General features: G+C 51.1%; 1 protein-coding gene across 1 annotated transcript; it reads left to right on the top strand.

The window, feature by feature from the left end:
* The first annotated feature begins 8,434 nt into the window (after positions 1 to 8,434).
* On the top strand, positions 8,435 to 22,268 carry LOC104560420 (keratin, type II cytoskeletal 4-like). Its single transcript, XM_062015300.1, has 19 exons — positions 8,435 to 8,947; positions 9,552 to 9,769; positions 10,744 to 10,804; positions 10,993 to 11,088; positions 11,190 to 11,354; positions 11,592 to 11,717; positions 11,917 to 12,137; positions 12,345 to 12,379; positions 12,698 to 12,743; positions 18,217 to 18,586; positions 19,205 to 19,419; positions 19,627 to 19,687; positions 19,920 to 20,015; positions 20,189 to 20,353; positions 20,828 to 20,959; positions 21,150 to 21,364; positions 21,774 to 21,808; positions 21,907 to 21,936; positions 22,018 to 22,268. The coding sequence occupies exons 1-19, from the start codon at positions 8,435 to 8,437 to the stop codon at positions 22,266 to 22,268; spliced, it is 3,051 nt and encodes a 1,016-aa protein (XP_061871284.1).
* Positions 22,269 to 27,807: the final 5,539 nt, after the last annotated feature.

The following is a 27,807-nucleotide window of genomic DNA, read 5'->3' on the forward strand; positions in this document are numbered from 1 at the left end:
CCGTGGTGCCCGGAGTAGGGGGTGATTTAAAGAGGGGACGCCATCCTGCATCCCCTTTTCTGCTCCCCCCCATTTCACCCCCACCCAGCCTCGGGTCGGAGTTGAGCGAATGGCGTCCCCCCTTCTCCCCCCGCACAGTGTATCCGGGTCCTTCGGGACTCGCCTCGCTTTTGGGGGGTCTGGGAGGTGGTTTGAGGGCTCCGTGCGATGTTGGGGCGGGGGAGGCGGTTGGTGAGTCCCGCCCCGATGGCAGCCACCGGCTCTGAGGCTCTGGGACGCTGGAGGGCGGCAGAGGAGCGGGGATGGGGCGGGCGGCGGAGCTGCCGGCGGGGCGGGACGGACGGGGTGTCCCCGGGGCTCCTGGGAGGGGGGGGCACCCCCTTGGACACGCCGGGGGTGGACACCTTCCCCTTGAGACCCCCCTCAGCCGCGGCTCCAAACGCCACTGAGTATTGAGGGGCTGCCGGACACACACAGGCACAGACACATAGAGACACAGAGACACAGAGACACAGAGACACAGACACACAGACACAGACACACACACACACACACACACACACACAGACACAGACACACACACACAGACACACACACACAGAGACACAGACACACACAGACACACACACAGAGACACACACAGACACACACACACACACAGAGACACACACACACACACACACACACACAGACACAGACACATAGAGACACAGAGACACACATACACAGAGACACACAGACACAGACACACACACACACACAGACACAGACACACAGACACACACAGACACACACAGACACACACACACACACACACACACACAGAGAGAGACACAGAGACACACAGAGACACACACACACACACAGACATACACACACACACACACACACACAGACACAGACACATAGAGACACAGAGACACACATACACACACAGACACAGACACACAGACACACACACACACAGACACACACAGACACACACACAGACACACAGAGACACACACACACACACACACAGACATACACACAGACACACACACACACACACAGAGACACACAGAGACACACACACACACACACACACACACAGACACACACACACACAGACACATACAGACACACACACACACACAGACACACACACACACACACACTCATATACAGACACACACACACACAGACACACACACACACAGACACAGACACACACACACACAGGCACACACACACACACACACAGACACACACACAGACACACACACACAGACACAGACACACAGACACACAGACACACAGACACATACAGACACACACAGACACACAGACACACAAGACACACAGACACATACACACACTCACACACAGACACATACACACACTCACACACACACTGTCTCTCTCTCTCACACCCCCGACACGACGCGAGCCGCGGTGCGGCCGGTGGGATGAGCCCCATGGACACCCCATCCCCCGCCTGCCCCCGTTGGGGATCGCTGGGGGTCACCGGGACGGGCTCTCGCAGAGGAAACTGAGGACGGGAGAGGAGAGTGGGGAGGGGCTGGAGGACCTGGAGTGCGGGACCCCCGAAAGAGCGGCAGCTCGGGGAGACCACCGGGAAGCAACCCGGGGAGAGGGGCTGGAGGGGACCCCGTCTCCGAAGCATCACCCTGTCGGTGCCAGCGCCCTGCTCAGCCGCGGTGCCCAGGGGGGGGCACCCTAAGCCCTCGTGCCCGGGCTCCCGTGGGTGCAGCGCGGGGGGGGGCGGCGATGCCACCCTGAGTTTCGCTGTCACCTCTCCCTGCCGGGGACCGGGGATGTAGGGAGGGGGACCTCGAGGGTCTCTAGCATCACCCTGCGGCTTCACAGGACCCAGCGGCGCCCAGAGGGTCCTGAGGGAGGTGGATGTTAAAAGCACCCGTCACATCCGAAACAGCTCCCAGGGTTGGAGCCAGAGAGGAGCTGACCTGGGTGGGGAAACTGAGGCAGGGATGCGGCTTTGGGCACCCCTCCAGGCAGGACCTCGGTCCCCACTGGTAGCATTGGAGCCTCTAAACCACCTCGGGGTCCATCCGCGGGGCCTCAGGCTGGCTGTGCCCCCCCAGGCCTGCCGTGGGGGGACTGCCAGGGCAGGCTGATGCTTGATTCAGCTCGTCTCACGGGTGGAGCAGTGACTCACTGGGACCATGTGCCAGGGCCCCGTGCGCGGCTCATGTGTTTTTCGGGGGGGGGGGGGGGGGGGGATGTCCCAGCTCCTTTCGGGATGTTCTGGGGTCAGAGGGTGGATGGGGATTAAGTTGGGAGGGAGGACCCGGGCGCTTGAGTCCCTCGTGAGCTGCGGGGGGAACGGTGTGATGGGTTTGGGTGCCCGGAGCTCATGGTTTGGGGGCTCTGGGGGCTCGTGTTGGTGCTGGGCGGGGACAAGAGGGAGTCCTGGGTGTGAGGACCCAGGAAGGAGCCGAAGCACCAGCTCAGATGCTTTTCATCCCTCAGCCTTGCGACTTGAACCCCCATTTCTGACTCCGCTGGACCCTCCAACCCCTCCCACCCCCGAACAAACCTTTCCACCCACAGACCCTCCTCCTCCTCCACCTCGCTCCCCACAACCAGAAGCGTTTTGCCGGCGAATCAATGTGCTGCTGCGGGGAAGGGGTTGCGTGGGGGTGTGCGTGGGCACCTCCAAACCCTCCCCCGTCCTCACACACGCGGGGGGTCGCGGGGTCCTTCTCCCGGAGCTGGGGCTCGTCCTCGTTCCCCCTCCCTCGCCCCCGCCGCAGCCCGGGCGGGGTTCGGGGCGGGCGGCAGCGAGCCGGGACCTGCCGGGGGTTCAGCGCCCGTAATCACCGCCCGTAATCACCGCCCGTAATTAGCGGCGGGGCCAGGACCCGCCCAAAGCACCGCTTCGCATTTTCACACGCACACCCCTGCGCCCGCTCCGGGGGCTGTCCCCCTCCCTCCGAGCCCCTCAAGCCCCTTCCCCCCGTGCGGGTGAAGCAGCTACCCGCACCCAACACCTCGTGGGGTTTTTTTGGGGGAGAAACACCCCTGAGCACTCGTGGGGCATCGCCCGGTGCCGGTGAAGCCCCGGGCAGGGGAATGGGGGGCGGGATGTGGTGGTGGGGAGGGATGGGCTCGTTTTTGGCGGGGTTGGGGTGGCTGCTTCGGCTTCCCAGCAGGTCTCTGCCTCTCCGAGGGTGCGCTGCGTTTGCACCCAAAGGACTTTGGGGTGCGGGGCCGTCCCGCGGGGCGCAGGTCCCTCGGTGCCCACCTCCACTCCCCCACATCTGCTTTTCTCATCCTCGGGGTGACCTCAGCGATTCAGAGAGGGGATGATGCTGCTTTCTCTCTGCACCAGGAGGTCGTTGGCTCCAAACCCTCCACTCCCAGTTCTGCTGGCTTTAACCCTCTGCTCTCCAGCGGCTCTCGAATCCACACTCTATCCTGTGTTGAGTATTTTGTTGAAGGGAGAGAAGCTCTCCCATACATTTTGCATGTTTTCTTGCCCAAAACACTCCTTTTCCGACAGCTTCATGTCAGGGACAGAGTTTAACACCCGCGGTGTGCCCCCGCCCCCTCCCACTCTGGTGTAATAGAGGCGGGGGGAACCTCGGCATGGGGGAAAATCCTCTCCATCCTCCTGCCCAATCTGCAGGCGCGTTCAGGGAACCTTTTCAGTTTCCACAAGGCTCTGAGCAGCCAAACCTGTTTTTCCTCATCCCTTTTTCACTAAAAATTAATGCTCTGCCCCAAGTGATGCTGCCAGGGTGGGGGAAAGGGCTGAGGGTGGTGCTCTGACCTGCAAATGCTCCCCAATCCCCTGGAGCTGTTTAAGGATGGGGTGATTCCCCACCCTCAACCCCAAGAATGATGTGTTCAGCACGACCCTTTCCCCTCTAAATTTGCCCCTTTTTTGTGCCCTTTGTTTGCCTCTGTGCCTGGTTTCCTCCAAACTGGGAAGAAACTGGTGGAAATCAGTGTCCCATGGGGGAATTAAGCCCTTTAGTTCTTTACTAAACTAGCCCACGTCCCTCTGCACCTCATCTATGTGTCTTTTGAACATCTCCAGGGATGAGGGCTCCATCACCTCCCTGGGCAGCCTGTTTCAGTGCTTAATAACATTCTTGGTGAAAAAGTTCTTCCTAATGACCAATCCAAACCTCCCCTGGGGCAATTTGAGCCCGTTTCCTTGTGTCCTGTCGTCCATTGCTGGAGAGAAGAGGACCTCTGCAGCCTCCTGTCAGGGAGTTGCAGAGAGTGCTCCTGACTCCCCTCAGCCTCCTCTTCTCCAGCTTCAACACCCCCATTCCCTCAGCCCCTCCCCAGCCCCTTGTGCTCCAGCCCCTTCCCCAGCTCTTTGCCCAGCTCTGGCCACGCTGCAGCCCCTCAGTGTCCCTGTGGCAGTGAGTGAGGGGCCCAGCACTGACACAGCCCTGGAGCTGCAGCCTCCCCAGGGCCCAGCACAGGGGACAATCCCTGCCCTGCTCCTGCTGCCACCCCACTGCTGAGCCCAGCCAGAATGTCCTTGACCTTCTTGCCCACCTGGGCATGCTGCTGGCTCATGTTCAACTGCTGTCAATTAACACTCCCCAATTACCCATGATTAACTGCATTAATGGCATCCCAGTAAGGAGAAGAGGCACAGCAGGGCTGAGGAGGGCGGTGGGTTCCCAGGCACAGGGTGGCTGTGAGGAGTGTGTGAGCAGCACGGCTGTGCTGTGCCCCGCGGGTGCCCGGGCCCTTGGCTGGAGCGATTGCAGCTCTGACAGCAGCGGGGTTGCCGCCCATCTTCTGCAACGCGCTGCTTTGATCTCTCTCGGGACCCACCTTGTTATTTCTGCTTTCATGATTCCCAGCTCGTGTCCCAGCCCTGCAATTTGCCTGGGTAGGAATTGCAGGCTGAGCAGCTTCCCGCTCCTCCACTGCTCCACAAAGCGGGGTTTTCTCGGTTGAACCCGGTCTCAGTCCAACTTTGAGGTGAAACCGGATACATCTGGGCTCTGATTTCAATCTGCTTTCCTCTGGTTGAGATTATGGGTGCTGCAGCTCAGATGCTGCCTGTATTTTCAGCCTCTCTTAATGTTCCCTCTCCTCTGGGGGTACTGAGGCCACCCATGGGTACGGGTATGCCTTATGGGAGTGATGCATGGGGTTGTTCAGGGCCCCTTTTAGCCCCTCAATGAAGACACATCTCCTCTGCATTCTCTCTTCCCACCCCACTTTGCTTGGAGAGGAGCTGGCCTGCGGGTGCAGTTGCCAATGCACTGTCAAAGAGCTCTGTGGAACTCACTTGCCCATCCCATTTTAATGTCTTTCTTTCCTCTACTTTACATATGAGACCTGTCCTGTGGGGAGATCAAGCTGTGAGCCCAATGCACCCAGCACCAGCTTTTGATGAGGGGCCACACTCGCTGCTGTGGGCTTCAATGCCCATTGATGACTTTGAGTAGCTTCCCTGGCTCTGAAATATTCCCAGTACAAACTGGTGTTGCAGCTGAACAACAACACTGCAATCCCCAGGGTCCTAAGGAGGAGTGCTGAGCTCCTGGGTAGGATAAGTCCCAGGTTCTGCCCAGTCACAGTGTCCAGTGCAGGAAATGGACACATCCTGCCATGGTCCATCTCCTGCTAAGGCTCACAGAGCAGGGCTGCTCTTCTGTTTGGTCTGGAGACCCTCGCTTTCCTGCATAGGCCTCTGCTAGCACATGAGCAATGATCCATGGCACAGGAACCAGCTGTCGTGGTGCCAGTCGGGGACAGAATTGTTGGTCTCTGCTGTGTGGTTCCCACCCCACTGTGCCAGGGACCTGCTGCAGTGGCTCTGTCTCTGATCTCTGCTGCCATGGCCTCAGGAGCCCTGAGGAGGTCTGGGAAGCTCGTCAGTGCAGCGCAGCCGGACGCGTTAGCGGAGCTGCCAAACCTCCCTGCACAGGTTTCACCCCTGGGCTGGGTCAGGATGGGAAGCAACTGGGTGTTTATGTCTTTCCATGGGAAGAGCCCGTTTTCACTTGCTGGCATCTCATTCAAGCCTGACCTGGAGAAGCTCTGAGGCACGCTTGGATATCTGGGGTATGTCCTCTGTCCCTGGGCAGAGGAGAAACTCCCAGGAGGATGGAGTGGAGTGTATGTGAGCACTGCTGAGAGCAATGGGAGCCAACTGCTGCCAAGCTCTTGGGTCCATGCAGTTGGGTGTCTGGGTCCTTGGAAATGGCAGTTTGATCTCCATTTAGTCTGGATTTCTGAGCTATGAGCTGTCAAAGGAAGAGGAAGACTCACATCTCCTGTGTTTGAGTGTCTAATCCCATCAGTTTTGCTGCTGTTGTGGCTCTTGAAGGAGCTGCTGGAGTGTGACCTCTCCTCCCAGCCCAGTGCGGAGGCAGGAGAGGGGTCAGGCTGACCTGGGGAGTCTCTGCCCCCTCCTCACCCCATGGCTTTGAGAGGAAGGCCACCTCTGCTCTGTGCTTCCCTCTTAGTATATTCATCCTGAGGCTTGACTGCTGCTGGTGCTGGGTGGGTGACAGTCGCCGGGGAAGCATCACTGTCACTTGCTTTGCTCCTGGTGCATTAATCAGCCCAAGCGAGCACTGGAGCATCCAAGACGCTCAGCTTTAGGATACAGGATGGGCCTGGGAGGAAGCCTCAATATCCCAGCAAGGTTTTCTCACCCTGCTGTGGTGGGGCAGGACTTCATGGGCGTAGCAGGGAGCTTTGCTGGCCCAACAGCTGACTTCTTGGGCAAGCACCTTGGCTGGCAGTGAGCCAGGAGCCGTGCCAGGAGCCGGTGGCAGAGCCACCCTGGGAACTCCCGGCAGCTACTCTCTCTGCCTGGGCTCCAACAGGTTCCTTCGGTTTCTCAGCAGATCTGCTGGTTGCGTAAGGTCAGGGAGATGCAGCCGCCGCCTCCTTTCCCCTGGCCAGAGCTGGGTTGAAGCCACTTCCCTCTTTGCCTCAACCATGTCCCCACCGTGAGCAGGAAAATCAGGGATCTCAAAGGATTCCAGAGGTGAGAGAGGATGTCCAGGTAAGGCCAGGGCATGTGAGATGCTTGTGGCCAAAGCAGAGCCTGAGTTTCCCCGTGACCCTGCGAGGCAAATCCCCTTGGGCTGAAAATCCCGCAGTTCCGCAGATGAGGTGCAGGAGGAAAAAATCCTCCCTTCCTGCAGAGACACAGGGACCTGGATTTGCATGAAACAGCTAGGGGTGAATAGGCTCAGAGCTGAAACTGGTTCCCCAAACCTCTCCCAGGAGCGTCTGCAATAAAAGGGATAATTACAGAGCTGGGTTTTATTGTCACGGCTTCAGCCGCAGCTGTGGTTTTGGGGGAAGTTTTACGGCTTCTTGGGTTGGATTTTTTTTAACAGCGGGATAAACGGGGATCCTCAGTTGGGAGGCACCTCCAGACACCTCTGCTCATTAAAATACAAATTAAAAGTGGTTAAGCAATTAAGTTGTATTTTTTTTTTGCCAACAGTGTGAGCTCGCTGATGGGTGAGGCCGAGGCGCTGCCAAGTGCCACGTGCTGTGGGGAGGGGGGTGGTGGCTGGAGACCCCGCCAGGAGGAGCAGGAAACAACCCCAGCAATGCCTGTGAAGCTTCCAGCTTCGTGATTTGCTGTCACAGCCATGGGACAGAGCTCCTAGGGCTGGTAATGGCCCTTGACCCCTCTGAGGCTTGGCAAAGGGCATGCACCATAGGGATACCCAGATATTCTGGTGTTTGCAAGTGCCTCTGTGTCCTTCCAGGGCCAATACACCTATCAGAGCGATCTAAAATGACTTAAAACCCTTTTTAACAGTGTTTCTCAGTCTCCTTTCTCAACATAAAACATATTTTATAACCCTGTCGAGGACTAACACTCGCTGGTTGTGAAACAGCTTTGGACAACCCAAGTCAAACCTCCTGTGAGCAGGAGGTTGAACCCGAGTGCATCTGGGGCTGTGATTGGGAAACTGCGTTTTTGTTGGAATTCAGTGAACCAAGCACCTGACACCAGGCACGAGAGGAGTGATTTAGCTGAAACCAGGGTCTTCCTCGAGGGTGTAACCTGTCAAGGAATTCGTGGTGCTTTATCACTGCCATAAGAGGCTCAGAAAGGCCCTTGATGAGTTGACACTTGCAGCTGAGAGAATTTGATCTGAAGTTGTGCTTCCAACACCAACAATAGCTTTGTTTTTCTTAGCTCTCCAGGGAGTGTTTTGAGGCAGGTCATGGTGGTGGCAAAGAGAGAAGGGCATCATTCCAAGCCCTAAAACAATGAATAGAAGAAAGAAAAGACTTCTCCACCCCCCTGACAGCCATCCAACACCCTGTGCACATAAAAGGGGGCACTCGGCTCTGCACTCTCAAGACTCACCACCTCTTGCCTCTTCAGCTCCTCCTGTCCACCGCACTCTCAGCTCTTCTCTCCCCACGGGTTGACACTTGGGGACCTCCTGCCATGTCTCGCCAGTCCTGTGGTCTCAGCAGGGGATTCAGCTCCAGCTCCGCTTGCTTCGGAGGGAGGAACAAGGTCACGTTCAGCTCTGTGTCCCGTGGGGGATGCAGGGGACCCAGCAACGCTGGTGGCTTCAGCAGCAGGAGCCTCTATAGCTTGGGAGGGAGTAAAAGTATCTCTCTGGGAGGCTTTGGTGGAGTCTGCAGAGGTTTTGGAGCTGGTGGCCAAGGAGGCTTTGGCTACGGTGTCGGTGCTGGGGCAGGATTTGGTGGCAGCTATGGTGGTGGAGCCGGAGGCCTCGGTGGTGGTTTTGGTGGCTTTGGTGGAGGATTTGACTTGATAGGAGGTCAAGGCTTTCCCTCTTGCCCACCGGGTGGCATCAAGGAAGTGACCATCAACCAGAGCCTGCTGGCCCCACTCAACCTGGAAATCGACCCCGAGATCCAGAAGGTGCGAACACAGGAGCGGGAGGAGATGAAGCAGCTCAACAACAAATTCGCCTCCTTCATTGACAAGGTGAGAGTTGCTTTGGTCCGGGACTGGAAGTTGGAGGTCCGAGCTCGCCACGGCTCGTGTGGGTGGCAGTTAATGGGAAATGCCCATCCAATAGTACCCAGAGAGCTGGGCACTGCCTGGAGACCCCTGCAGACAGAGAGTTGGAAACTGGAGAAGTGATTTTCCCAAGGCTGTGGAGACACCCAGGAGCAGGGTCCTTGGTTCTTAAGACCACGATACTGGTACTAAGCTGTGGGATCATGTACATCCATGCAAGAGCATCCTCAGAAGAGTCTCTGCTGATGGAGTCTGTCCATCTGTGGGCTGAAGGATGTTGGGTGTTTTGGCCTGTTTTTAAGGAGAAGATGTCAAAGCTAAGAAGGTCACTGTGTTTCTCCTGTTTAGGGACTGTGAGAGTGGACGAGGAAGGTGACCCACCTTTGCCCACTCATCCTAGAGCCATAGTGGGACCCTGAGGTTATTACTCACTGGAGATGAGAACAGGCAGGAAGGTTAAACTCATTAACTGGGAAAAAATATGGAAAACATGGGGAAAAAAAATCCATACAATGATAGTTTGGGGAACAGTCTGACTCTTTTTCTACCCATCCCTGCCATCGTTTAGGTTCGATTCTTAGAACAGCAGAACCGAGTCCTGGAGACCAAGTGGAAACTCCTGCAGGAGCAGGGTGGCACTGGGACAGGAGGCAGAAACCTTGACCCCTTTTTTGAAACCTACATCAGCGGGCTGAGGAAGCAGCTGGACTTCCTCTCCAGCGAGAAGCATCAGCTGCAGTCAGAGCTCAAGAGCTTCCAAGACATGGTGGAAGACTTCAAGACCAAGTATATTGTTCTCAATGTAGTCGTGGTTGGGCTGAGAAAAAATAGAGATGAAAACTTACTTTGACCAGTCAGAAAGTGGAATCATAAGAAATGATGATAAGAGTTGGCAGTTATAAGCAATAATTGGCAATAGTTGGCAATATTTCACCTGTTTCAATGATTAGAAAGTGTGAAAGGTTTGGGGGAAGTTTTCACTGACTGAGTTTTGACAACAGCCAGTGATTTTTCAAGGTCTTTCTAAAGATTTGTGGTCTGAGTTATGTTTCTCACTGAAGCAGGATCCTCTACTGTTTGTCTTCCTCACTTAAGAACCCATGACATTATGATTTAATGAGTAATTAGATCAGTTGCTAAATCCTACTATAATTTCCTCACGGATTTCCTCACAGATTCCTTCCCGTAATAGCCTTCATGATTTGAAGCTTAGAGCTTTCTTTGGGAGGATGTTGTGGGGGATTTATTAGAATTTGTTAGTTTAACATTTTCATCAGAAAAGCCAGAACAAAGCCTGGAGAAACACTTCCACTGAAGGAGTTACCGAAAATGGTGGGAAAGCAGGTCTGGGACTCATCGGGACCAAGGAGATCCCTGCCTCTACTGAGGCTGTAGATTGGAATTTGCCTGTTTTGGTGATCAGCTCCATGCTCTACAGCAGTGACCTGCCCAAGTCAGCAGCTGGAAATGACCCTTGTTGAGGAGCTGAAGGTCCTGGTGTCTCACAGGAGCTGTTGTGGCTGCAGCCATCAGGACTCGGTTTAGGCAGAGACGGGATTCCCCTTTGCAGGTTTTCTCCAGCAGGGCACTGGAGATGACAGGAACCAAGGCTCATCTAGAAATGCTTGTCCATAAATCTCACTCATGGCAGGTCTATTTTTGCTGCGTTCATTAGTCTGAGGCCAACAACATCTAGTTGCCAGCAGCAGCCAGAGCCAAAATAAGCAGAGAGATTCCATCTCCCTCGTTATAATCCACAGGTACGAAGAGGAAATAAACAAAAGGACAGCTGCAGAGAATGACTTTGTGCTCCTGAAAAAGGTAAAGGCTTTATTTTTATGAACACAGAAGACAGATCTCAGTTTGGATGTGATCTGACTGCTGTCAGCACGGGTTCATTAGTGTCAGACACCAACCAGGACCCCTGGATGCACTTCCCAAGGGGAAAAGGGATGAGGTAAAGTGATGCACGTCAGGCGGAAGGTTCTCACTACCTGTTTCTGCTGCAGGACGTGGATGGAGCCTACACGACCAAGGTGGAACTTCAGGCAAAAGTAGATTCTCTGGCAGATGAGACTAACTTCTTAAAGTGTCTTTACGAAGCGGTGAGTGGTGGTCCAGTGGCTCTCTGGAGAGGATGGAGAAGGGTTGCGACACTGAAAGGAAGTTATGGCAGGGCTAAAGGCAGCTCTGGTGTGAATTGCAGGAGCTGTCTCAGATGCAGAAGAGGGTTTCTGACACCTCTGTGGTTCTCTCCATGGACAATAACCGAAACCTGGACCTGGACAGCATCATTGCTGAGGTTAAAGCCCAGTATGAGGAGATTGCCAACAGGAGCCGAATGGAGGCTGAATCCTGGTACCGGTGCAAGGTGAGTGTGCCACATGTAGCTCGCAATCACTGACGTGGAAGAGTGGAGGAGGTGGAAGAGTTGTCTGAGGTGGTGGCTCTGATCATGCTGAGTCCTGGCATGTTACTGGTTCTGATCCAGCCAGACCAGAGCCAGGATGCACGTGCTCACCTTGGCTGGCACAGGGTGTTATGGGGAGCTGCTGTGAGGAGATGCTCGTGGTGGACCTAATGTGCTCTTCTTCCTTCTGCCTATCAGTATGAAGAGCTGCAGGCTACTGCTGGCAAACATGGAGACAGCCTTAAGGACACCAAGACCGAGATCTCTGAGCTCAACCGTGTGATCCAGAGGATACGGGCTGAGATCGAGAGCGTGAAGAAACAGGTAGGGGTTGCATTTTTTGAGACATGGGTGTGAGCACTTAGTAATGCCATTCAGAGCTTCCCTAAAAGCAAACAGTCTGGTGACAGTTAAAGAAAGTGGGAGGGAACCTGTTGTATTTGTGAAGAGCTGAGCCCAAGTGATCTGGGATTGTGGCTTCATACCCCCACCCCACTCATCATATCTGTGTCTTGCCCTCCAGTGTGAAACTCTGCAAAGCTCTATTGCGGATGCTGAGGAACGTGGGGAACTGGCCCTCAAGGATGCCAGGACCAAACTGAACGAGCTGGAGACAGCCCTGCAGAAGGCAAAGCAGGACCTGGCCAAACAGCTCCGTGAGTACCAGGAGCTGATGAACGTCAAATTGGCCCTGGATGTTGAGATTGCGACCTACAGGAAGCTGCTGGAGGGCGAGGAGTGCAGGTGGGTGAGATGAAGCAAGAGCTCCAGAGCATCCTGCTAAATCAGTGGGAAGAATGTGGCACATCACATCTCTTTTAAAATACTAACTGTTGGCACTAGCCATGGACTATTTATGCTGCTATTTATGGTTGATGGACCAAGCCCAGCTTCACAGAGCTGGCCTAGTCTAGAATGGTCTGTCTGGTGCTGATTCTCTTTTCCTTGCAGGATGTCTGGAGAGTGTCAGAGCACCGTAAGCATCTGTAAGTACCATTCTGTGGGACATTGTGGGCTGGGACTGGTGCTTCAAACCATTATGGTGGCATCAGAGGTAACCTCATGCTTCTTGTTCCTCTCTGCAGCTGTGGTTGGAGGTGGCAGCAGCTCTGCAGGAGGTGGATATGGCACTGGACTGTGCCTTGGAGGAGGAGGAGGAATCGGATTCGGCACTGGGAGAGGCAGCTGTAGCACGGGAGGTGCTGGCTTGTGCTACAGCCTAGGAGGGAGTGGATTTGGTGCAGGGGGAGGATTTGGCTCTGGAGGGGCAGGATTCTGCTCTGTGGGTGGAGGGTCTAAGTCAGTGGTGGTGGGGTCTAGCACCGTCCTGAAGAAGACCACCAGCTCTGTGTCTGTCAACCCCAAGGCCTAGCAAAGCCATCTACCTCCCCCATCCCCAGCACTCAAAGGAGAAAGGAAGCAAGTTTCATGATGACCACCACCACCCTTTCATTGCCAAGGTCAAGGCCATCTGTTCCATTTTAAACCACACCACCAACAGTGCTTGAGAGCAGCTCTCTTCCCTTCCTCATTCCCTGAAGACCTGCAGAGCTGCGGGTTCCCAGGGTGCTGAGGATTCTGGAAGCAGGACTTTGCCCATTCTTTGGAAAACCCCAAAACACAACTGGGCTGAAGCTATAACACAGTATGGTCCAACTGAGAGGCGTCCAACCTGGGTAGAGGGGTCTAGTCCCTGTGCTGCTCCCGTGGAGCCTGAGGAAAAGCTCAACTTGTGCTGCATCCAGATGTGCTGCAATTGTAATCGGTGCTACTCATCAGCCAGGGCTTCAACTCCAAAACAAGAATTTCCTAATGGTGATTAGCCCCAGCTGGAGACATTTCTTACCCTGCTGCAGTTTGGGTTTGTTTTTTTTTCCTTCCTAAGCAAGATCCCAGCAGTTTCACCTTGTGTTCTTGAGAAGCTGTTATAAAAGGTTTAGTTTTGCTTGGGGTTTACATTTTCACTGTGATCATGGAAACAGTTGTGCTTGTTTGCTTGAGCCTTTCTCCTTTGGCATGTGGCATACCCTAATAAACACTAGAGGCAGTAACTCATGTGGTTTTCTGTCTGACCAAAGAGTTTCGTGTTGCAACAAGACTTCTCTTTTGCTGAGATCCGAAAGTGTTACCTGACTTTCTCCTGCCCTTTGAAGTTTGAATTTAAAGGAACTAAAGTGAACATGCAGCCCAGTCTCCCATCCTTCTCACACCTCTCTCAAAAAATTTGGGTAGTTTATAAGTTTGGCAGAAGGACAAAAGAGGTCTTGCAGGGGTGAGGTGGCAAAATCGCTGGGTCAGGCTCAATGTGGTGGTTTGATCCATCTGAGTCTGTGAAGCACACGGGGTTTTCTTGAGTTACATCGGTGGGAATGAGCCCAGTCCTGTCAGTGTGGCAGGAGAGAAAGTAGCAGCTAGGTTGAACCTGGATGCTTTCCTCTATCCTGCTGCTGTGTTTCCTGGGGTGACAGAGAATTTGGCCTCATTAGTGCAGACTTTTGCACTCAGTTGATTTCAGGAGACCATTCCCTTCCCTTTCCTTTTCCTAATCCCTTTCCTCACTCGTATTGGCCAGCTCGGGATCTTTCTCAGATAGTCCACCTCTGACTGACCACTGCCTCCCAGAACACCACTGACTTCTACCCATACTTACCTGTCCTCCAAGGTGGTCCCAACGCTGTGGTCCCCACGGCTAGTGCTGCCACGGCAAAAACATTGCACGGCCCTACGTGCTTTTGGAGCATCCTATTAGGGATGATGTGAAAGAAGGAAGGGTGATCATCACTGCTCCAGCTAACTCAGAGCTCAGTATCCATGATGCTGGAAGCAGCCCTGCAGCTTTTATTGTTGCTTGGGCTGGCCAGAGATCCATTGGTTGCATCTCCAAAGGTAACAGACTATGGGAAAAGCAAGATCTCAACCCCCTGTCAAGCCCTACCTCTCCACAAAAGTAGAATACTTTTTGATGATCTGTAAATTTAGAGCAAAAAACTCTTGGTGTGGTTTGACCTCTTACTCAGGAGACCTTGAATCACATCCCTGGTCAACCGCAGACTCGCTCTGGGATCTGGATGAGTCATTTCATTTATCCCCTGTGCCGTTCCTGTTTGTAAGTGCTGGAGACACAAGCTTGCCAGGGACCATGGAATGTCACACTGCTGCCAGCAAAGGCATGTAGCTACTTGGACAAGGAGATGGTTTGGGCAATGGTTAAACAATCTAGTGAGTTGTAAAAGGACCTGAGATGGTGTTGAATTAAAAGATTCCCTCCAAGTCACCCCCATTCAGCCGCCTCTGTGTAAACTTGCCTCCAGCAAATGACTCCTGACATGAGGGAAAAAGGCTTCCAGATATGTACAAATGCTTAATTAAAACAAACAGACACCAAAAAGCCCTTGCCTTTTGTTCCTGTGATTGCACTAGCAATTAGGGGAAAATTCTCCCTGGCTGGACTGAGATGTGACATAAATTCTGCCTTTGTTGGAGGAGGGAAAACATTTTATGTGGCCTGAAATAAGTTTTGTTTCGTTTCGTCATGATTCCCTCCCTCCTGGGTTACAAAGCCTGATGTAAAGCACAGTGAAAACACTGAGCTGTCAAGTGTTTCATGCAAAGTGTGGGAATTGAATGCTTTGCTTTTTTTTTTTCCTCCCCAGAAATTCTCCCTTTCAGTGGTTGAAGATTCTTCCCAAGTTCAGTGCAGGTTGACTTACAGTGTTGTTGCTGAAATGGGCCTTTTCCTCCAGGTAGTCAAGGCTCGAGCAGCTTTTCCTGCATTCCTGTCTATTTATTTTCAAATAATCATAGAACCATAGAGTAGTTTGGGTTGAAAGGGACCTTTAAAGGTGGATGGCTCTTTGAGAAATCTGGTCTAGTGAAAGGTGTCCCTGCCCATTGCTAGGGTGGTGGAAAGCGATGATCTTTAAAGTCCCTTCCAACCTAAACCAGTCTGTGATTCTATGATTCTATTTGCCTTCATCAGGGTTTTGAGTGCAATGATGTTTGAGATCCCAGCGGTGTAAAGCTGCCTATTGCATTGGAACTAAGTGATGATGTTGATACCCCAAATCCCTGTTTGATTTCCTAAACTTGGCTGGCGATGCAGCTGTGACTCAACAAGCGCGTTATCTAAACATGGGCACTTGGGACGTGAGCATTGTGCTGACTTAATGCTTCTCCTCCCAGCACAGCTGGGAATGTGAAAACTTTCTGATCACATTGTCCTGCCCACAGGAAAAAAAGCCCAAAACACCAGAAAAATGCACCCACGTGTTTGGTAACAAAGAGGGAGGAGAGGGAGGGCATTGCTGAATGCCTGTGCATCTGCACATACACCTGATTGCATCTGTAGTAGCTCTAAACTCACAGCACCCTCCTGAACCTTGTGGTGTGACAGGCGGCAGTGGAGTGTATTTGACTGATAAATCAGAAGTGGAGAGTGTTCACAGCCCGGGTCTGTGGAGACAGCGCTGCCAGGTCTTGCCTCTCCTCCAGATGGGAAGGGCTGTTGAGAGATGGCTCTTGCTTTTGCCCTGAGACAGGATCAGATGTTAGTCAAGTGCTTTGGCTCATGGTTGTAGTGATGTTTGAGGTTGTGTTTTAAAAACCTCCCAGGCTGGGAAGGTGTTTGTCCCAGAGACAAAGTCTTGCTGAAGACCAACACATCATACAGGACCTTCTCAGACCACATATTTATTATCTATAAACCGTGCTGGTACAACCAACTCCCCTGTCCCCACCATCCCTTCAGTCTGCATTGACATGTCGTTATTTTATATATATATATACACACACATATATATATTTAAGCCCTGTCTGCCCCCCAGTTTGCTTCCACACATGCTCACAGATCCACAGTGGTGCTGAGAAGAGAGGTGGGATGAGCAGTTGTGTAGGGACAGTGGAAATGCCAGTTTAGCTGCACATTACACCATGGTCTGGGTCCTTAGGCACTTTTGGATATAGGTGTCTGGGCGATATTTTTAGAGATATTTAAACATCTGAAGATACCAAGAGTTGCTGGTGTGGATTTTCCAGAAGCACTTAATTGCCTGTGGGAACTTCTGAGACAGCAGCCAGCACAGTTAGAGGCTTCAATAGTCGTGGAGACTTTTGAGCTTAAGTTTTATTTTTTTATGGATTTGAAAAGTCAAAAAACTAATAAAAAAAGAAAGAATTTCTCAACAAAACATTTAAAAACAGGACAGTAATTGTTATTTGTTTAAGCGTGCTTCTGCAAGACAGAAGGATGAATGCATGATGGGTCATCGTTGTCTCACTGCAAGTTGACTCGTAAGCTGATCCTTTCTCAGCACTGCACCAAACCCGGGGTGTTCTGATGAGCTTCTACCTGTCTAAAATCTGGTGGCTGCTTTTCAGTGAGCTTAAAGAGGATACCTACCCAAGGTCTTGAAGGAGGCCTCAACTCAGCTTACGAGTGCATGGCTGCCAAAAAGATATTTGCATAAAAGTACTGAAGTAAGCCAGGCAGCTGAAAACCCTGTGTTTCCTCAAGCAGAGATTTTGTGCCTTCTGTTCTCCTGGTTTCTCTGTGTGTCTATGTATGAGCTGAGCTCTCCAGTATCCTCTGAACAGCTACTTGCATTTAAATAGTTATGGGGCTATTATGTGGGCAGCATGACCTTTCATGCCTCCATCTCACTGTCTGTTCTCATAGCTGCCCGTCCTTCTGTCCACGCTTCCCACCGTGGCGGCTGGGTTCCTGATGTCTTCTGTGTCTCTTCTCATGGTCTAAAGGCCTTCAGAAAATCCTGAAGGGATTTCCCACCTATGATACTCGTGTTTCTTCATGGGTACTCTTGGCACGAGGCTCGCTTTCAGTGAGAGTCTGGTCCAACAATAAATGAATTTCCAGTGCCAAGCATGGCTCTGGTATCTCCTTTCTGGTAAGGTTTTATTTATTGAGAAGATGCAGAGCCTCATCAAAATGCAATTTGCTGAGCCCTGGCTCTAGATTGAGAAACTACTTCTCAAAGCCAAAGGCAATTTTCCATGTAAAGAGAAGACTAAGGGTGTAACATAGGTGTGTTTTGGGAATTGTGAAAGCCGTGCTACAACTTGGCATGAACTACAGCACTTGCCTGCCACGGGGCTTTGGAGTGAAAGATTGAAATAAAGATAAACACATGCGGGGAAACAACCACAATGGATGAAAGGTGGAAAAAAAGAGAGACTAGTACATCCTGGGGAGCCTGCTACTGTACCACAAAAGCGTAAGGCTTCTTAGTCACTGAGTGCTACCACTTGGTAGACACAGTTGTATCTGTTTTAATTTTCTCCTGCATTATAGGGTGTGTTTCTGGGTAGGGTCAATGTTTGGCAAATTGAAGATGAAAATCTATAAACCACGCCACGCTGATGAAGACAGTAACTGTCTCCTCCTTCACGCCCATGCAAACCCAGCCCACCTCCAGAAACAGATAAAAGAGGGCATCTGCTGCCCTCCAGTCAGAGGGACTTACTTCCCTTCTCTTTACACTTATCTCCTTGCAGCACAACTCCGTTCATCTTCTTATCTTCTTGATTTTTGTCTCTGTTTGGAGGAACCAGCCATGTCTCGTCAGTCTGTCTGCAGAAGCTTTGGAGGAGGGAGCAGAAGGGGCTTCAGCTCTTGCTCTGCCATTGGTGGTGGCTTTGGAGGAGGTGGTGGCAGAAGCAGGAGCAGCTACAGCTCATTCTCTATGTCCAGGGGATTTGGAGGTGGTGGACGTTGTGGAGGGTTTAGCAGCAGAAGTCTCCACAACATAGGTGGCAGTGGAAGGATTTCCATGGGTGGATGTTATGGTGGCGGAGGATATGGAGGCAGAATGGGTGGCTTTGGTGGAGGCTATGGAGGAGGACTGGGCAGCTTTGGTGGAGGAATGGGTGGAGGAGGAATGGGTGGCTATGGAGGAATGGGTGGTGGTGGAGGAATGGGTGGCTTTGGTGGAGGAATGGGTGGTTATGGTGGAGGAATGGGTGGTGGAGGAATGGGTGGCTTTGGAGGACCAGGCTTTGGCATGGGAGGCTTTGGTGGCCCTGGTAGAGGTGGCCCTGGAATCCAGCCAGTGCAGGTTGACTCAACCCTCCTACAGCCAGTCCATGTTGAGATTGATCCCCAGATTCAGCAAGTGAAAAACCAGGAGAAGGAGCAGATCAAGACTCTTAACAATCAATTTGCTTCTTTCATTGATAAGGTGAGAAGGTGGGATTGTGTCTAATTAAGGGTCAAACTTGGGAGAATCTTTCCAGTTCTGCACAAATATCCTTTTTGAGCTAAATATCATCAGACTGAGAAGCTTGAGTAGAGTCTTTTTATTAAGTACTGCAAGAAAAGAGATGAGAATCTCTCTTCCATACAAGATCAAAGCTGTGTCTTCAGGGCTGTAATCCAGCCTGTTGCACCAGGCTCAACTAGCAGGTTACTCTTTGAAGCAGATTCAATGCCTCCAAACATCTGCAGGTTTCAGGCACAAATTTTCTCTCCTGTACCATTCTCTTTCCACACAACCTCCCATCTAGGTATTCACTAGTACAGGGTTTTTTTTTAATGTTTTCAAATATCCAGGCCTTCAAATCTAGACTAGAAACCTAATATTTCTACAATAACTGTCATGGGAATGTACCTGGAGCTTGTGATGTAGAATTTTTTCACCTACCTTGCATTTTAGGCAACAAAAGAAATCATAACCCCAAAAGTTAAGTGGTTCTCTCATTGTCATGCAAAAGAGAATCTTTTAAGTGTTGGAAGAGGTGCCTTGGCTGCTGCTGCTGTTCTTTTTGTGATGGTGGATATTTCATGTGTTGGCTTTCAGGTCCGCTTCCTGGAGCAACAGAACAAGGTCCTGTCTACCAAGTGGGAGCTCCTCCAGCAGCAAGGGCCTACAGGACCAAGGAAGAACCTGGATGTCATCTTTGAAAACTACATCCAGAACCTGAGGAGGCAGCTGGACGCAATCTTGTCACAGAGGGGCCAGCTGGAGTCGGAGCTGCAGAACATGCAGCAGTATGTTGAGGATTACAAAACCAAGTAAGTGCTGTGACAGTCTAACCCAGAAAGCAGCTCAAACAGCTTGGTAGACATTTTTCTTCACACACATGCTTTTCATGGCAGTTATGGACATCACTCAGTCTATATATTTTATTCTGTCTTTTTTTTTTTTTCCTTTTAGTTTGTTTAATGTGGCCTTAGGCAGGAAAAGTCAGGAAATTCAGCTTGTGTTTTGACTCTCCATAGGTATGAGGAAGAGATCAACCGGCGCACAACTGCTGAGAACGAGTTTGTGGTGCTTAAGAAGGTGAGTCACAGGCTCTACAAGGCCACCGCTTAGATATCAGGCTCCATCTGTGCTTGGAGGGGATTTGCTCTTGCACAGGAAGACTGGAGGTTGATACTGAAGTCCCTTGTTTTTTATTTGCATAACTGAATAACACTATCACAATTGTTCTTGTTGGCATAGACTGTAATCTCCATGATCCTGAAGTTTTTTGAAGAGTAAATGAAACTAATCTCTGTGACCTTTCCTTTAGGATGTGGACAGTGCCTACATGACTAAAGTAGAGTTGGAAGCCAGGGTGGGATCTCTGACTGATCAAATCAACTTCCTGAGGTGCATCTATGAGGAGGTAAGAGCTCTCCCTTCCCCTGGGCTAGCTGGAGGGGCAATGGGGCATGTGGTGGCCAAAGACACTGTGGTGGGATCAGGTGTCCATATGGATTTGGTCTGGAAAGGCTGCTTGGAGCTGCTGCTGTTTTCTGCCTGCCTCAGGTGGTCAGGCTAAGTCTTGTCTTGGTGTAGGAACTGGCTCAGATGCAGACAATCAGTCGGGACCTGTCAGTGGTGGTGTCCATGGACAACAACCGTCACCTGGATCTGGACAGCATCATCGAGGAGGTCAGGCGTCAGTACGAGCAGATCGCTCAGAGCAGCAGAGCTGAAGCTGAGGCTTGGTACCAGAGCCAGGTGAGCTGGGAATCAACTAAGGAACCCCAGATGATGGGTATTGTTTGCAGAAAATTTATGACCATGTGAGACATCTATTTAAGCTAACGGTTCTAGAGCTTGTGCAAGGAAGGCTCAAGAGGAACTGTGTTGCTTTTGAGGGATCTGACTCACTGTTTTCATAGTGTCCAGAATCTCACTTTGGTGCACAGTATGAGCCTTTCAATAATGACAACATAAACAAATCCTAACTAGAAAATGCCTGCCCAAAGTAGCTCTTCAGAAGCCAAGAGATGCTTATAAGTGCCACTAAGGTCTATTTTAAAGTTCAAACCCAGTAACTGAGTCTCAGAACCTTCTTTTACACCGAGCTGGGCATCCATGACCAAAGTGATTGCTCCTCATTGCAGTTTGTGAACTATGAAACTGTTGATAAATGTCCTGTAGGCATCAGGAATATGTCACTGATGAGTTGCTTTATCTTGTTGCCATCAGTACGAACAGCTACAGAGCACTGCTGGAAGGCATGGGGACAACCTCCGCAACACCAAGATAGAGATCCAAGAGTTGACCAGGAACATCCAGAGGCTGCGGGCTGAGATTGAGAATGTGAAGAAGCAGGTAGGGGTTGGCTGGTGTCTCATGGGATGCTGGCATCAGTGGGATCACAGGTTACATTGTGAGAGGCAGAAATGGTTTCTTAATCACTCCTTTTTTACTTCATGTAGATGTTTCCATGTTCACTTGGGGTTTGAGGTCTTATCCTAGATGACAGAATGAGATCTGAGACAGTCTGCTTTTTCTTCCTCAGAACCAGCAGCTGCAGGCAGCTATTGCTGAGGCTGAGGAGCGGGGTGAGATGGCCCTCAAGGATGCCAGGATAAAACTGGATGAGCTGGAAAGTGCCCTGCAGAAAGATAAGGAGGAGCTGGCTCGCTTGCTGAAGGAGTACCAGGAGCTGCTGAACGTCAAGATCGCACTGGATGTTGAGATTGCCATGTACAGGAAGCTGCTGGAGGGAGAAGAGAACAGGTAAACTCTTGACCTTTGGGTCTGAGAGCGATGCTAAGATCTATGCTGGACACCTTGAGCTCTGACATTAACAGCATACTCTCAATACAGCTCTTTTGGCTAAAATGGGTAGAAATGGCAACTGACAGTCTTGATGACATTCTGGATGGTCAGGACTGACAACTGACGTATCCTGTTCCCAGCATTTAATTATTAAATTAACTACCATTTAATTTCTGTTACTTGCAAAATTTGTAATGAATTTCAAGTCTGGAAGAAGCTCATTGCAATGAGTCAATCCCTTCTCTCCTTAAATATTTCAGTGACTCAAAAGATAAAATGAAACAGGAGACTGCTTTGATAATATGGGTCTCACTTTTTACAACACCTATTCTGTTGGAAAGTTAAAGTTTACCCATTTCCCTCACAGGCTGTGCAACGATGGCATGTCCAACGTCAATGTCTGTAAGTATCTGCGTTTGTTTCCTTGAGAAGTTAGATGTGTGTTTGGAGATATAGCCTGGCAGTGACCAACATGTCTGTAACCTGTGCTTCTCTTGCAGCTGTGGTAGGCAGGACCACCATCTCTGGAGGCAGAGGAGGCATGGGAGGAGGCTTTGGAGGTGGCAGCGGCATGGGAGGAGGATTTGGAGGTGGCAGCGGCATGGGAGGAGGCTTCGGAGGTGGCAGCGGCGTAGGTGGAGGAATGGGAGGAGGTGTCTGTGGAGGAGGAAGCAGCTTTGGAGGTGGAAGCATGGGTGGCAGCTGTGGAATGGGAGGAGGAGTGTATGGCGGTGGCTTCTCTTCTGGAAGTGGAAGGATGTGCGGCTCTGGAGGTGGCAACTTCAGCTCTGGTGGGGGAGCGTCCTCCGTACGGAGATGTGTCACGACCACCTCCATCAAATCTTCGGGAGTGAGATTCTGAGCCCCGAAGGCAGATTGCACAAGGAAAGAAGCATCTCCTACCTTCTCCCGGCAGCAGCCCAGCCTCCTTAAACCCAGCTCCGGCGTCCTACAAAGAAATGAACTGTGTCCCTCTTGGCCCAGCACGTGCCAGCTCATCCAGCTGGCTTGGTCCCATCAAGGCAGTGTCGTGGCAAAGCCACGGCCCGTTAGCAGCCCTGTCCCAAGGTGAAAGAACCACCTGAGAAAAGTCAAGTCTGCCCTATGGATACCTGGCACGAGAGCTGATTTACAGGAGGGAAAGGCTCTGCCTTTCTTGCTGTGTTGTACATTTCTGTCTGCCTTGTGGCAAAAGTGTAAAAACCCCGTTTCTCTTCCCTCTTCCTCGTGTTCCGTCCTGGATGGCTGTGTCCCCGGGGTGCTTCTGCATGCAGTACATCCTGCTGCTTCCATTCACTAGCCTTTGGGGTCAGAGTAGGTGTGGGACAAGCCGGATTTGTCCCTTGGCAGAGCTGGGGAGCGAGCATCTTCTCAGCAGGCAGCCAGAGGCATCAGCTGCCCCAGGGTGGAGCATCTGGGCAGCTTTGCTCACCCGGCAGCCCCAGGTGTGTGGAAAGCAGGAGCTCTGTCTGGAGCCGTGGCTTCCAGTTCCATTTGTCCTCGCTCTCCGTGACTCCTGGTAATGCCTCCCACACACATGGACCTTTAATGAGGAGAACAAAGCTTGTTTTTCCGTGCCAGGGCCCCTGTGACATGGAACGAGATGTACTGTCCCCCCGTCCCTCCCATTTCTGTTTGTTGCATGCCCTGCTTCCTCGGGATGTTGCCACTCTCAATAAATTGCAGAGAACATTCACAATGTCTGTGTGTTGTTGCTTTGGAGGACTCTTCTAGGCAAGGTGATCTCAGGTGCTGGGGAAGCAGCTTGGTGGGAAGAGGTGGGTGGTTATTCTGTTCAGTGAGCGGTGACTGTGCTTTGAGGGGACTGAAAGGGTGTGTGGAGAGATGTGGGCGAGTGTCCGAGCATGAGTGATGCCCCTTGGCCACTGAAGTGCCTGGAAAGAGAAGTCTGGACATGGAATGGTGGGTTTCTGGATACTCCAGTCAAACATTCTACCTCCCATCACAGCTGAGCAACCTCTCATGACATTCCTATTTGATTGTTTCCAGGTGGTGTAGGCTTTGGTATGTGCCAGGGGAAGAAGAGGTGGGAGATGGCAGGTTGGCAGCTGCCTATAAGCATGTGTCGTGGTTTTGCCCAGCCAGCCATGAAGCACCACAACTGTCTCTTGCCCCTCATTCACCCCCACCCTCATTAGGATGGTGGAGGCCCCGGTGAAATGGGTGGAAAAAGACAAGCAAGGTTGTTGTGGTTTAAGACAAGGGCAGGGAGGGCTTGCTGCCAGTTACGGTTCTGGGCAAAACAGACTCCAGTGCTCGACTTAGAAAGTAGGAACGTTGTTTCTGCTGCCTACAAGAAACACAACAAAAGACAAAAAGGGTGTAGGATGATGAGAAAATTACCACCAGCACTTTAAGATCTCCCTCCCCCAGCCCTCCTTTTTTCCCAGGCCCAGCTCCCCATATCTCTACCTACTCCCCTGCCAACAGCTCGGGGAGGGGCAGGGGATGGGGGATTCGGTCAGTCTCTCACAGATGGGCTCTGCTGCTTCTCTCTGCTCATTGAAGATGACTTGTGGCATTCTTCCCCTGCTTTAATACAGGGTCCCTTCCCTGGGACACAGTCCTTAACGAACTTCTTTGGTGTGGGTTGTTCCCAGCAGCTGTGGCTTCTGCCAATATGGGTTCCCTCACACAGGACACAGCCTCCTCTGGGCATAGTCACTGCACTTGGCATGGGGTCTTTAACAAAGTGCAAACAAACCTGTGCTTCACCAGTCCTCTGCACAGGATGCAGAGGAGTCTCTGCTCCAGCACACTTCCTCCTCTCTTCCCTCACTGACCTTGAGTTCCACATGGTTGCTTCTCTCTCTCTCTCAACTCCTTGCATCACAAGCAGCTGGAAAAGAAGGAAGGACAGAACAAGAAGGGACAGGAAGAACCCTCCTTGTTTGGCTTCTTCTGTAAAAAGTTAACGTGGAGGTGTCTAATTGGCTCAGCCACAGCAATGGGTCTGGCTCAGACCTGAGGAGAGTTTCAAGCAGCTTCTTAACAGGAGCCATCTTTACACCCCCTTCCCAATTATCAGAAATGGCTTCATGTCAAACCATGACAGCATGGATGTGGATGTTGGCCAAGCATCTGCCCTCTGGTGTCCATCAGCCTGTGGCCAGGAAGGTTGCACAGCTCAGCACCCAAGGAGTTGGGAACCACTGACTCCTCTTCCCTTTCACTGAGCAGATGTGGGAAGAAGAGGGCTGGGAAGACATGATTCATGCCAGACTTGTGGGCTCAGGTACCCATCTCTTCCCTGAAAAGTCATCTAATTCCCTCAGTGTCTCCTCTGCATTGAGAGCAAGAGGGAGAGATTTGGTTCAGCTGGAAGAGTGGGCACTGGGAGAAGAATGTCAGTGTGTTTGATGTGTGCTGTGCTCCAGTTCCTCTCTCACAAGAAGAGATCAAAGAGACAGAATTTGCTTTCAGCAGTGGTCCAGGAGTTGCACGGCAACCTGCCAGTGTCCCTGTAGCAGGTCAGGAAGCTGCAGGCCTGGGAAGAGGTCCACGCAAGGCAGTGGGGAACGGTTATGAGGCTCTTGGCAGAGGGACTTCTTGCTCTGAAGCCCAGTAAGAGAGTGCTAGAGCTGGGGCATGTGGCTGGGTTTGTCCCAAACAGAAGGCAATGAGAAGGCACTAGGCTCTGAGAAGCTGGGGCTGTGCCAAGGGCTCTTTGGGCTTTGGCTTGGGGCAAGAGTCACCTATTTTTGTTCCTGAGTTTAAGACTATGTTTGTTCTCAGCTTTAAAATCGGAAAGACGGCGTTGTAGGCATTGTTGTGAGGAGTCATTGCAACACCCTGCTGTGTGCTGCCAGAATGTGTGCTGTGAGATCCAAAGCTGCATCGTGGCTTGGTCTCCATCTATGTTTTGTGCAGAGTTTACATTTTGCGTGGTGTGATGATTTTGCTGTGCACAGCTCCTTGTGTAAGAGATCTGAAGGAACGGCTGGAGCCCAGGCTGCCTATTGAGTGTTACCTGGAGCAGGCTGAAGTGACTCCAGGTTTGGAATAATCTTCCCATCTTGTCTGAAGACGTCAGAGTGACTCAACCTGGGTGTCTTATCTGTACGTGCTGGATGTGGTCAGCATCCAGGCATTTGGCTGACTTAACAGATCTTCCTCGTTTTGTGGAGCCGCCATGTGGGATGTTACAACCAAGTCTTGCTGCCTACCGAGAACGGCATCTGCTGTGTGTTTGGCAATCTGGAGGGAGGCCGTGAGAAGAGATGACCTGTTTTCTCTTAGCAAAGCTGAGCTGCCTGGGGACTGCTTGTCAGGAGTGGGTGCTGTGGACTGCAGAATGACTTGGAGAACCGAACTGTCCTGGAGATAACAAGGAAGAGATGAGGTCCTCTTCATTCAAGGCGTTCCCTCCTTGGTGAAGGGATGGCTACCCATCTTCCAGCTGCAGCCTGTTGCAGAGGGCAAGCCACACTCATTTGGGGAACCCTTGGCCTACCATGACTTGTATCCCTCAAGGATAGGCTAACTCTTAGCTAAACATGACTTGTGTCCCGCAAGCTTAGGCTAACTCCTGGCCAACTGTGATTCATGTCCCTGAAGGTTAGGATAGCCCTTGGCCAACTGTGAGTTGAGTCCATGACAAGGGTAACGTTCTTCACTCCCCTAACCCCAGTTTCTGTGAAGAGATTGTGGTCTGCTGTGGTCTGCTGTGCCCAGCAGCCTCCATCCCAACAATAGTCAATGCTATTTATGGTTTTGATTCCTCTAATGCTTCTTAAAATGATTGTCTGTGCTGTCTCTTTAAAGGGTTTGTGTGTCTGTGGCTGCAGGCTGATACCTTGTGATGCTTCTAAACATTTAGTTGCAAAGGTCTTACAGGAGATTCTGAGAGTTCCTTATGATTTTTTATGTTCAAACCTAGGCATTTTAAATCACCTTAAATTAATGTTCCTTATTGTTTTAAATATTTTGAAGGGCTGTAATGTCTATTTTCTCTGTCAGTGTTTTAGTACTTGTGCTGGCTGTTGTCTACAGAAAATAAGAGAAGTCATTGTATATTTCATTTATTTTATCATAGATATGAATAATAATATCCACATGGATAATACCTTCAGCATGTCTTTTAAATAGTATTTACAGACCTCATTTTCCTTTTAACCAGCACCTGTGATCTAGTTTCTTCAGAACACTGCAGATCAATATCATTTATATGTTTTCTGTTGTAACCTGGAACCTTATGAGTAATCATTTGAAATTTCATTTACACGCAACCCTTACATGGGCTTCTTTGTTTCAGACACATCCTACAAAATACAAGTCTAAAACACATTCCTTAGCCAGCAGCACATTTGAAATCAAGAGGATATACTGTGCCTTAGCAGTTGTCATGGTTCCACTTCTTGACATGTCTTTTCCCATGTGTCTCCTCTTTGGAAACAACCAGGTACACAAGAAGTCAGCAACATTCATTTGAGCAGCAGGAACTCATCACCACCTCGAACTGTTCATCTGTTGCTCCACTTCTTGTCTGTCTGTCCCCAGTCATCGTCACCAAAGCGGTTGCCCATTCCCAGGTCGTCATTTCCCATCGCCCTCAGAAGAGCTCAGAGAAGAAGTGTGATGATTCTGGGTGTCTTCTTCACTCTGCTACAGCATCATCCAAGCTCCCAGAGAGCTGTCACAGATTTTGCGAGATACAATTGCAGGGAATTTAATCTACAGGTAGAAGACACTCCCTTTGAAAGTGACACCACGTGGACTCCAAGGTGATGTTTGTTCTTTCTAGCAGGAGAATATGCTGAGTCTCTTCAAACTTTGGTGTCATGAGTTCCCATTCAAGATTGAGAAACTCCTAAAATGCCACAGGCAGTTTTACACATAAAAAGGGGATTTAGGGTGTGTTTAAGGAATTGTGAAAGCTATATTATAGCTGGAGTTTCATAAAAACTTCACCTTTCAGTGGAGTTTTGATTGGAAAGATCTCTATCTGGAATTATTGGGGACCATTGATGAGGTCAGAGATCCCATAAGGGGCTGCAGAAAAATGAACTCTTGTAAAAGTTAATTTCCAAGATGTCACGAAGATATGACAGTTCACTTAGTCATTAAGTCCTGTTTCAATGTTCTCCTTCTTTTATTCCCTTCTATATTGCAGGGTGTGTTTCTAGACAGCCCCAAATATGGCAAAGCTCAACTGAGAACCTGTCAACAACACCAAGCTGATGAAAATAATATATTGGTTTCCACCTTCACGCCCATGGCGTCCCAGCCCACCTCCAGAAGCGGATAAAAGGGAGTGCCTGAAGCTGTGGAGCTGGAGAAGACTCTGCACACTTCTCTCTGCATTCATCCCACGGCAGCAGCACAGCTCCATTGGTCTTTCTGCTCTTCTTGATTTTGGGCTCTGCTTGGAAGAACCAGCC

This window comes from Colius striatus, chromosome 26 (assembly GCF_028858725.1).
Source record: "Colius striatus isolate bColStr4 chromosome 26, bColStr4.1.hap1, whole genome shotgun sequence".
Classification (NCBI taxonomy): Eukaryota; Metazoa; Chordata; class Aves; order Coliiformes; family Coliidae; genus Colius; species Colius striatus.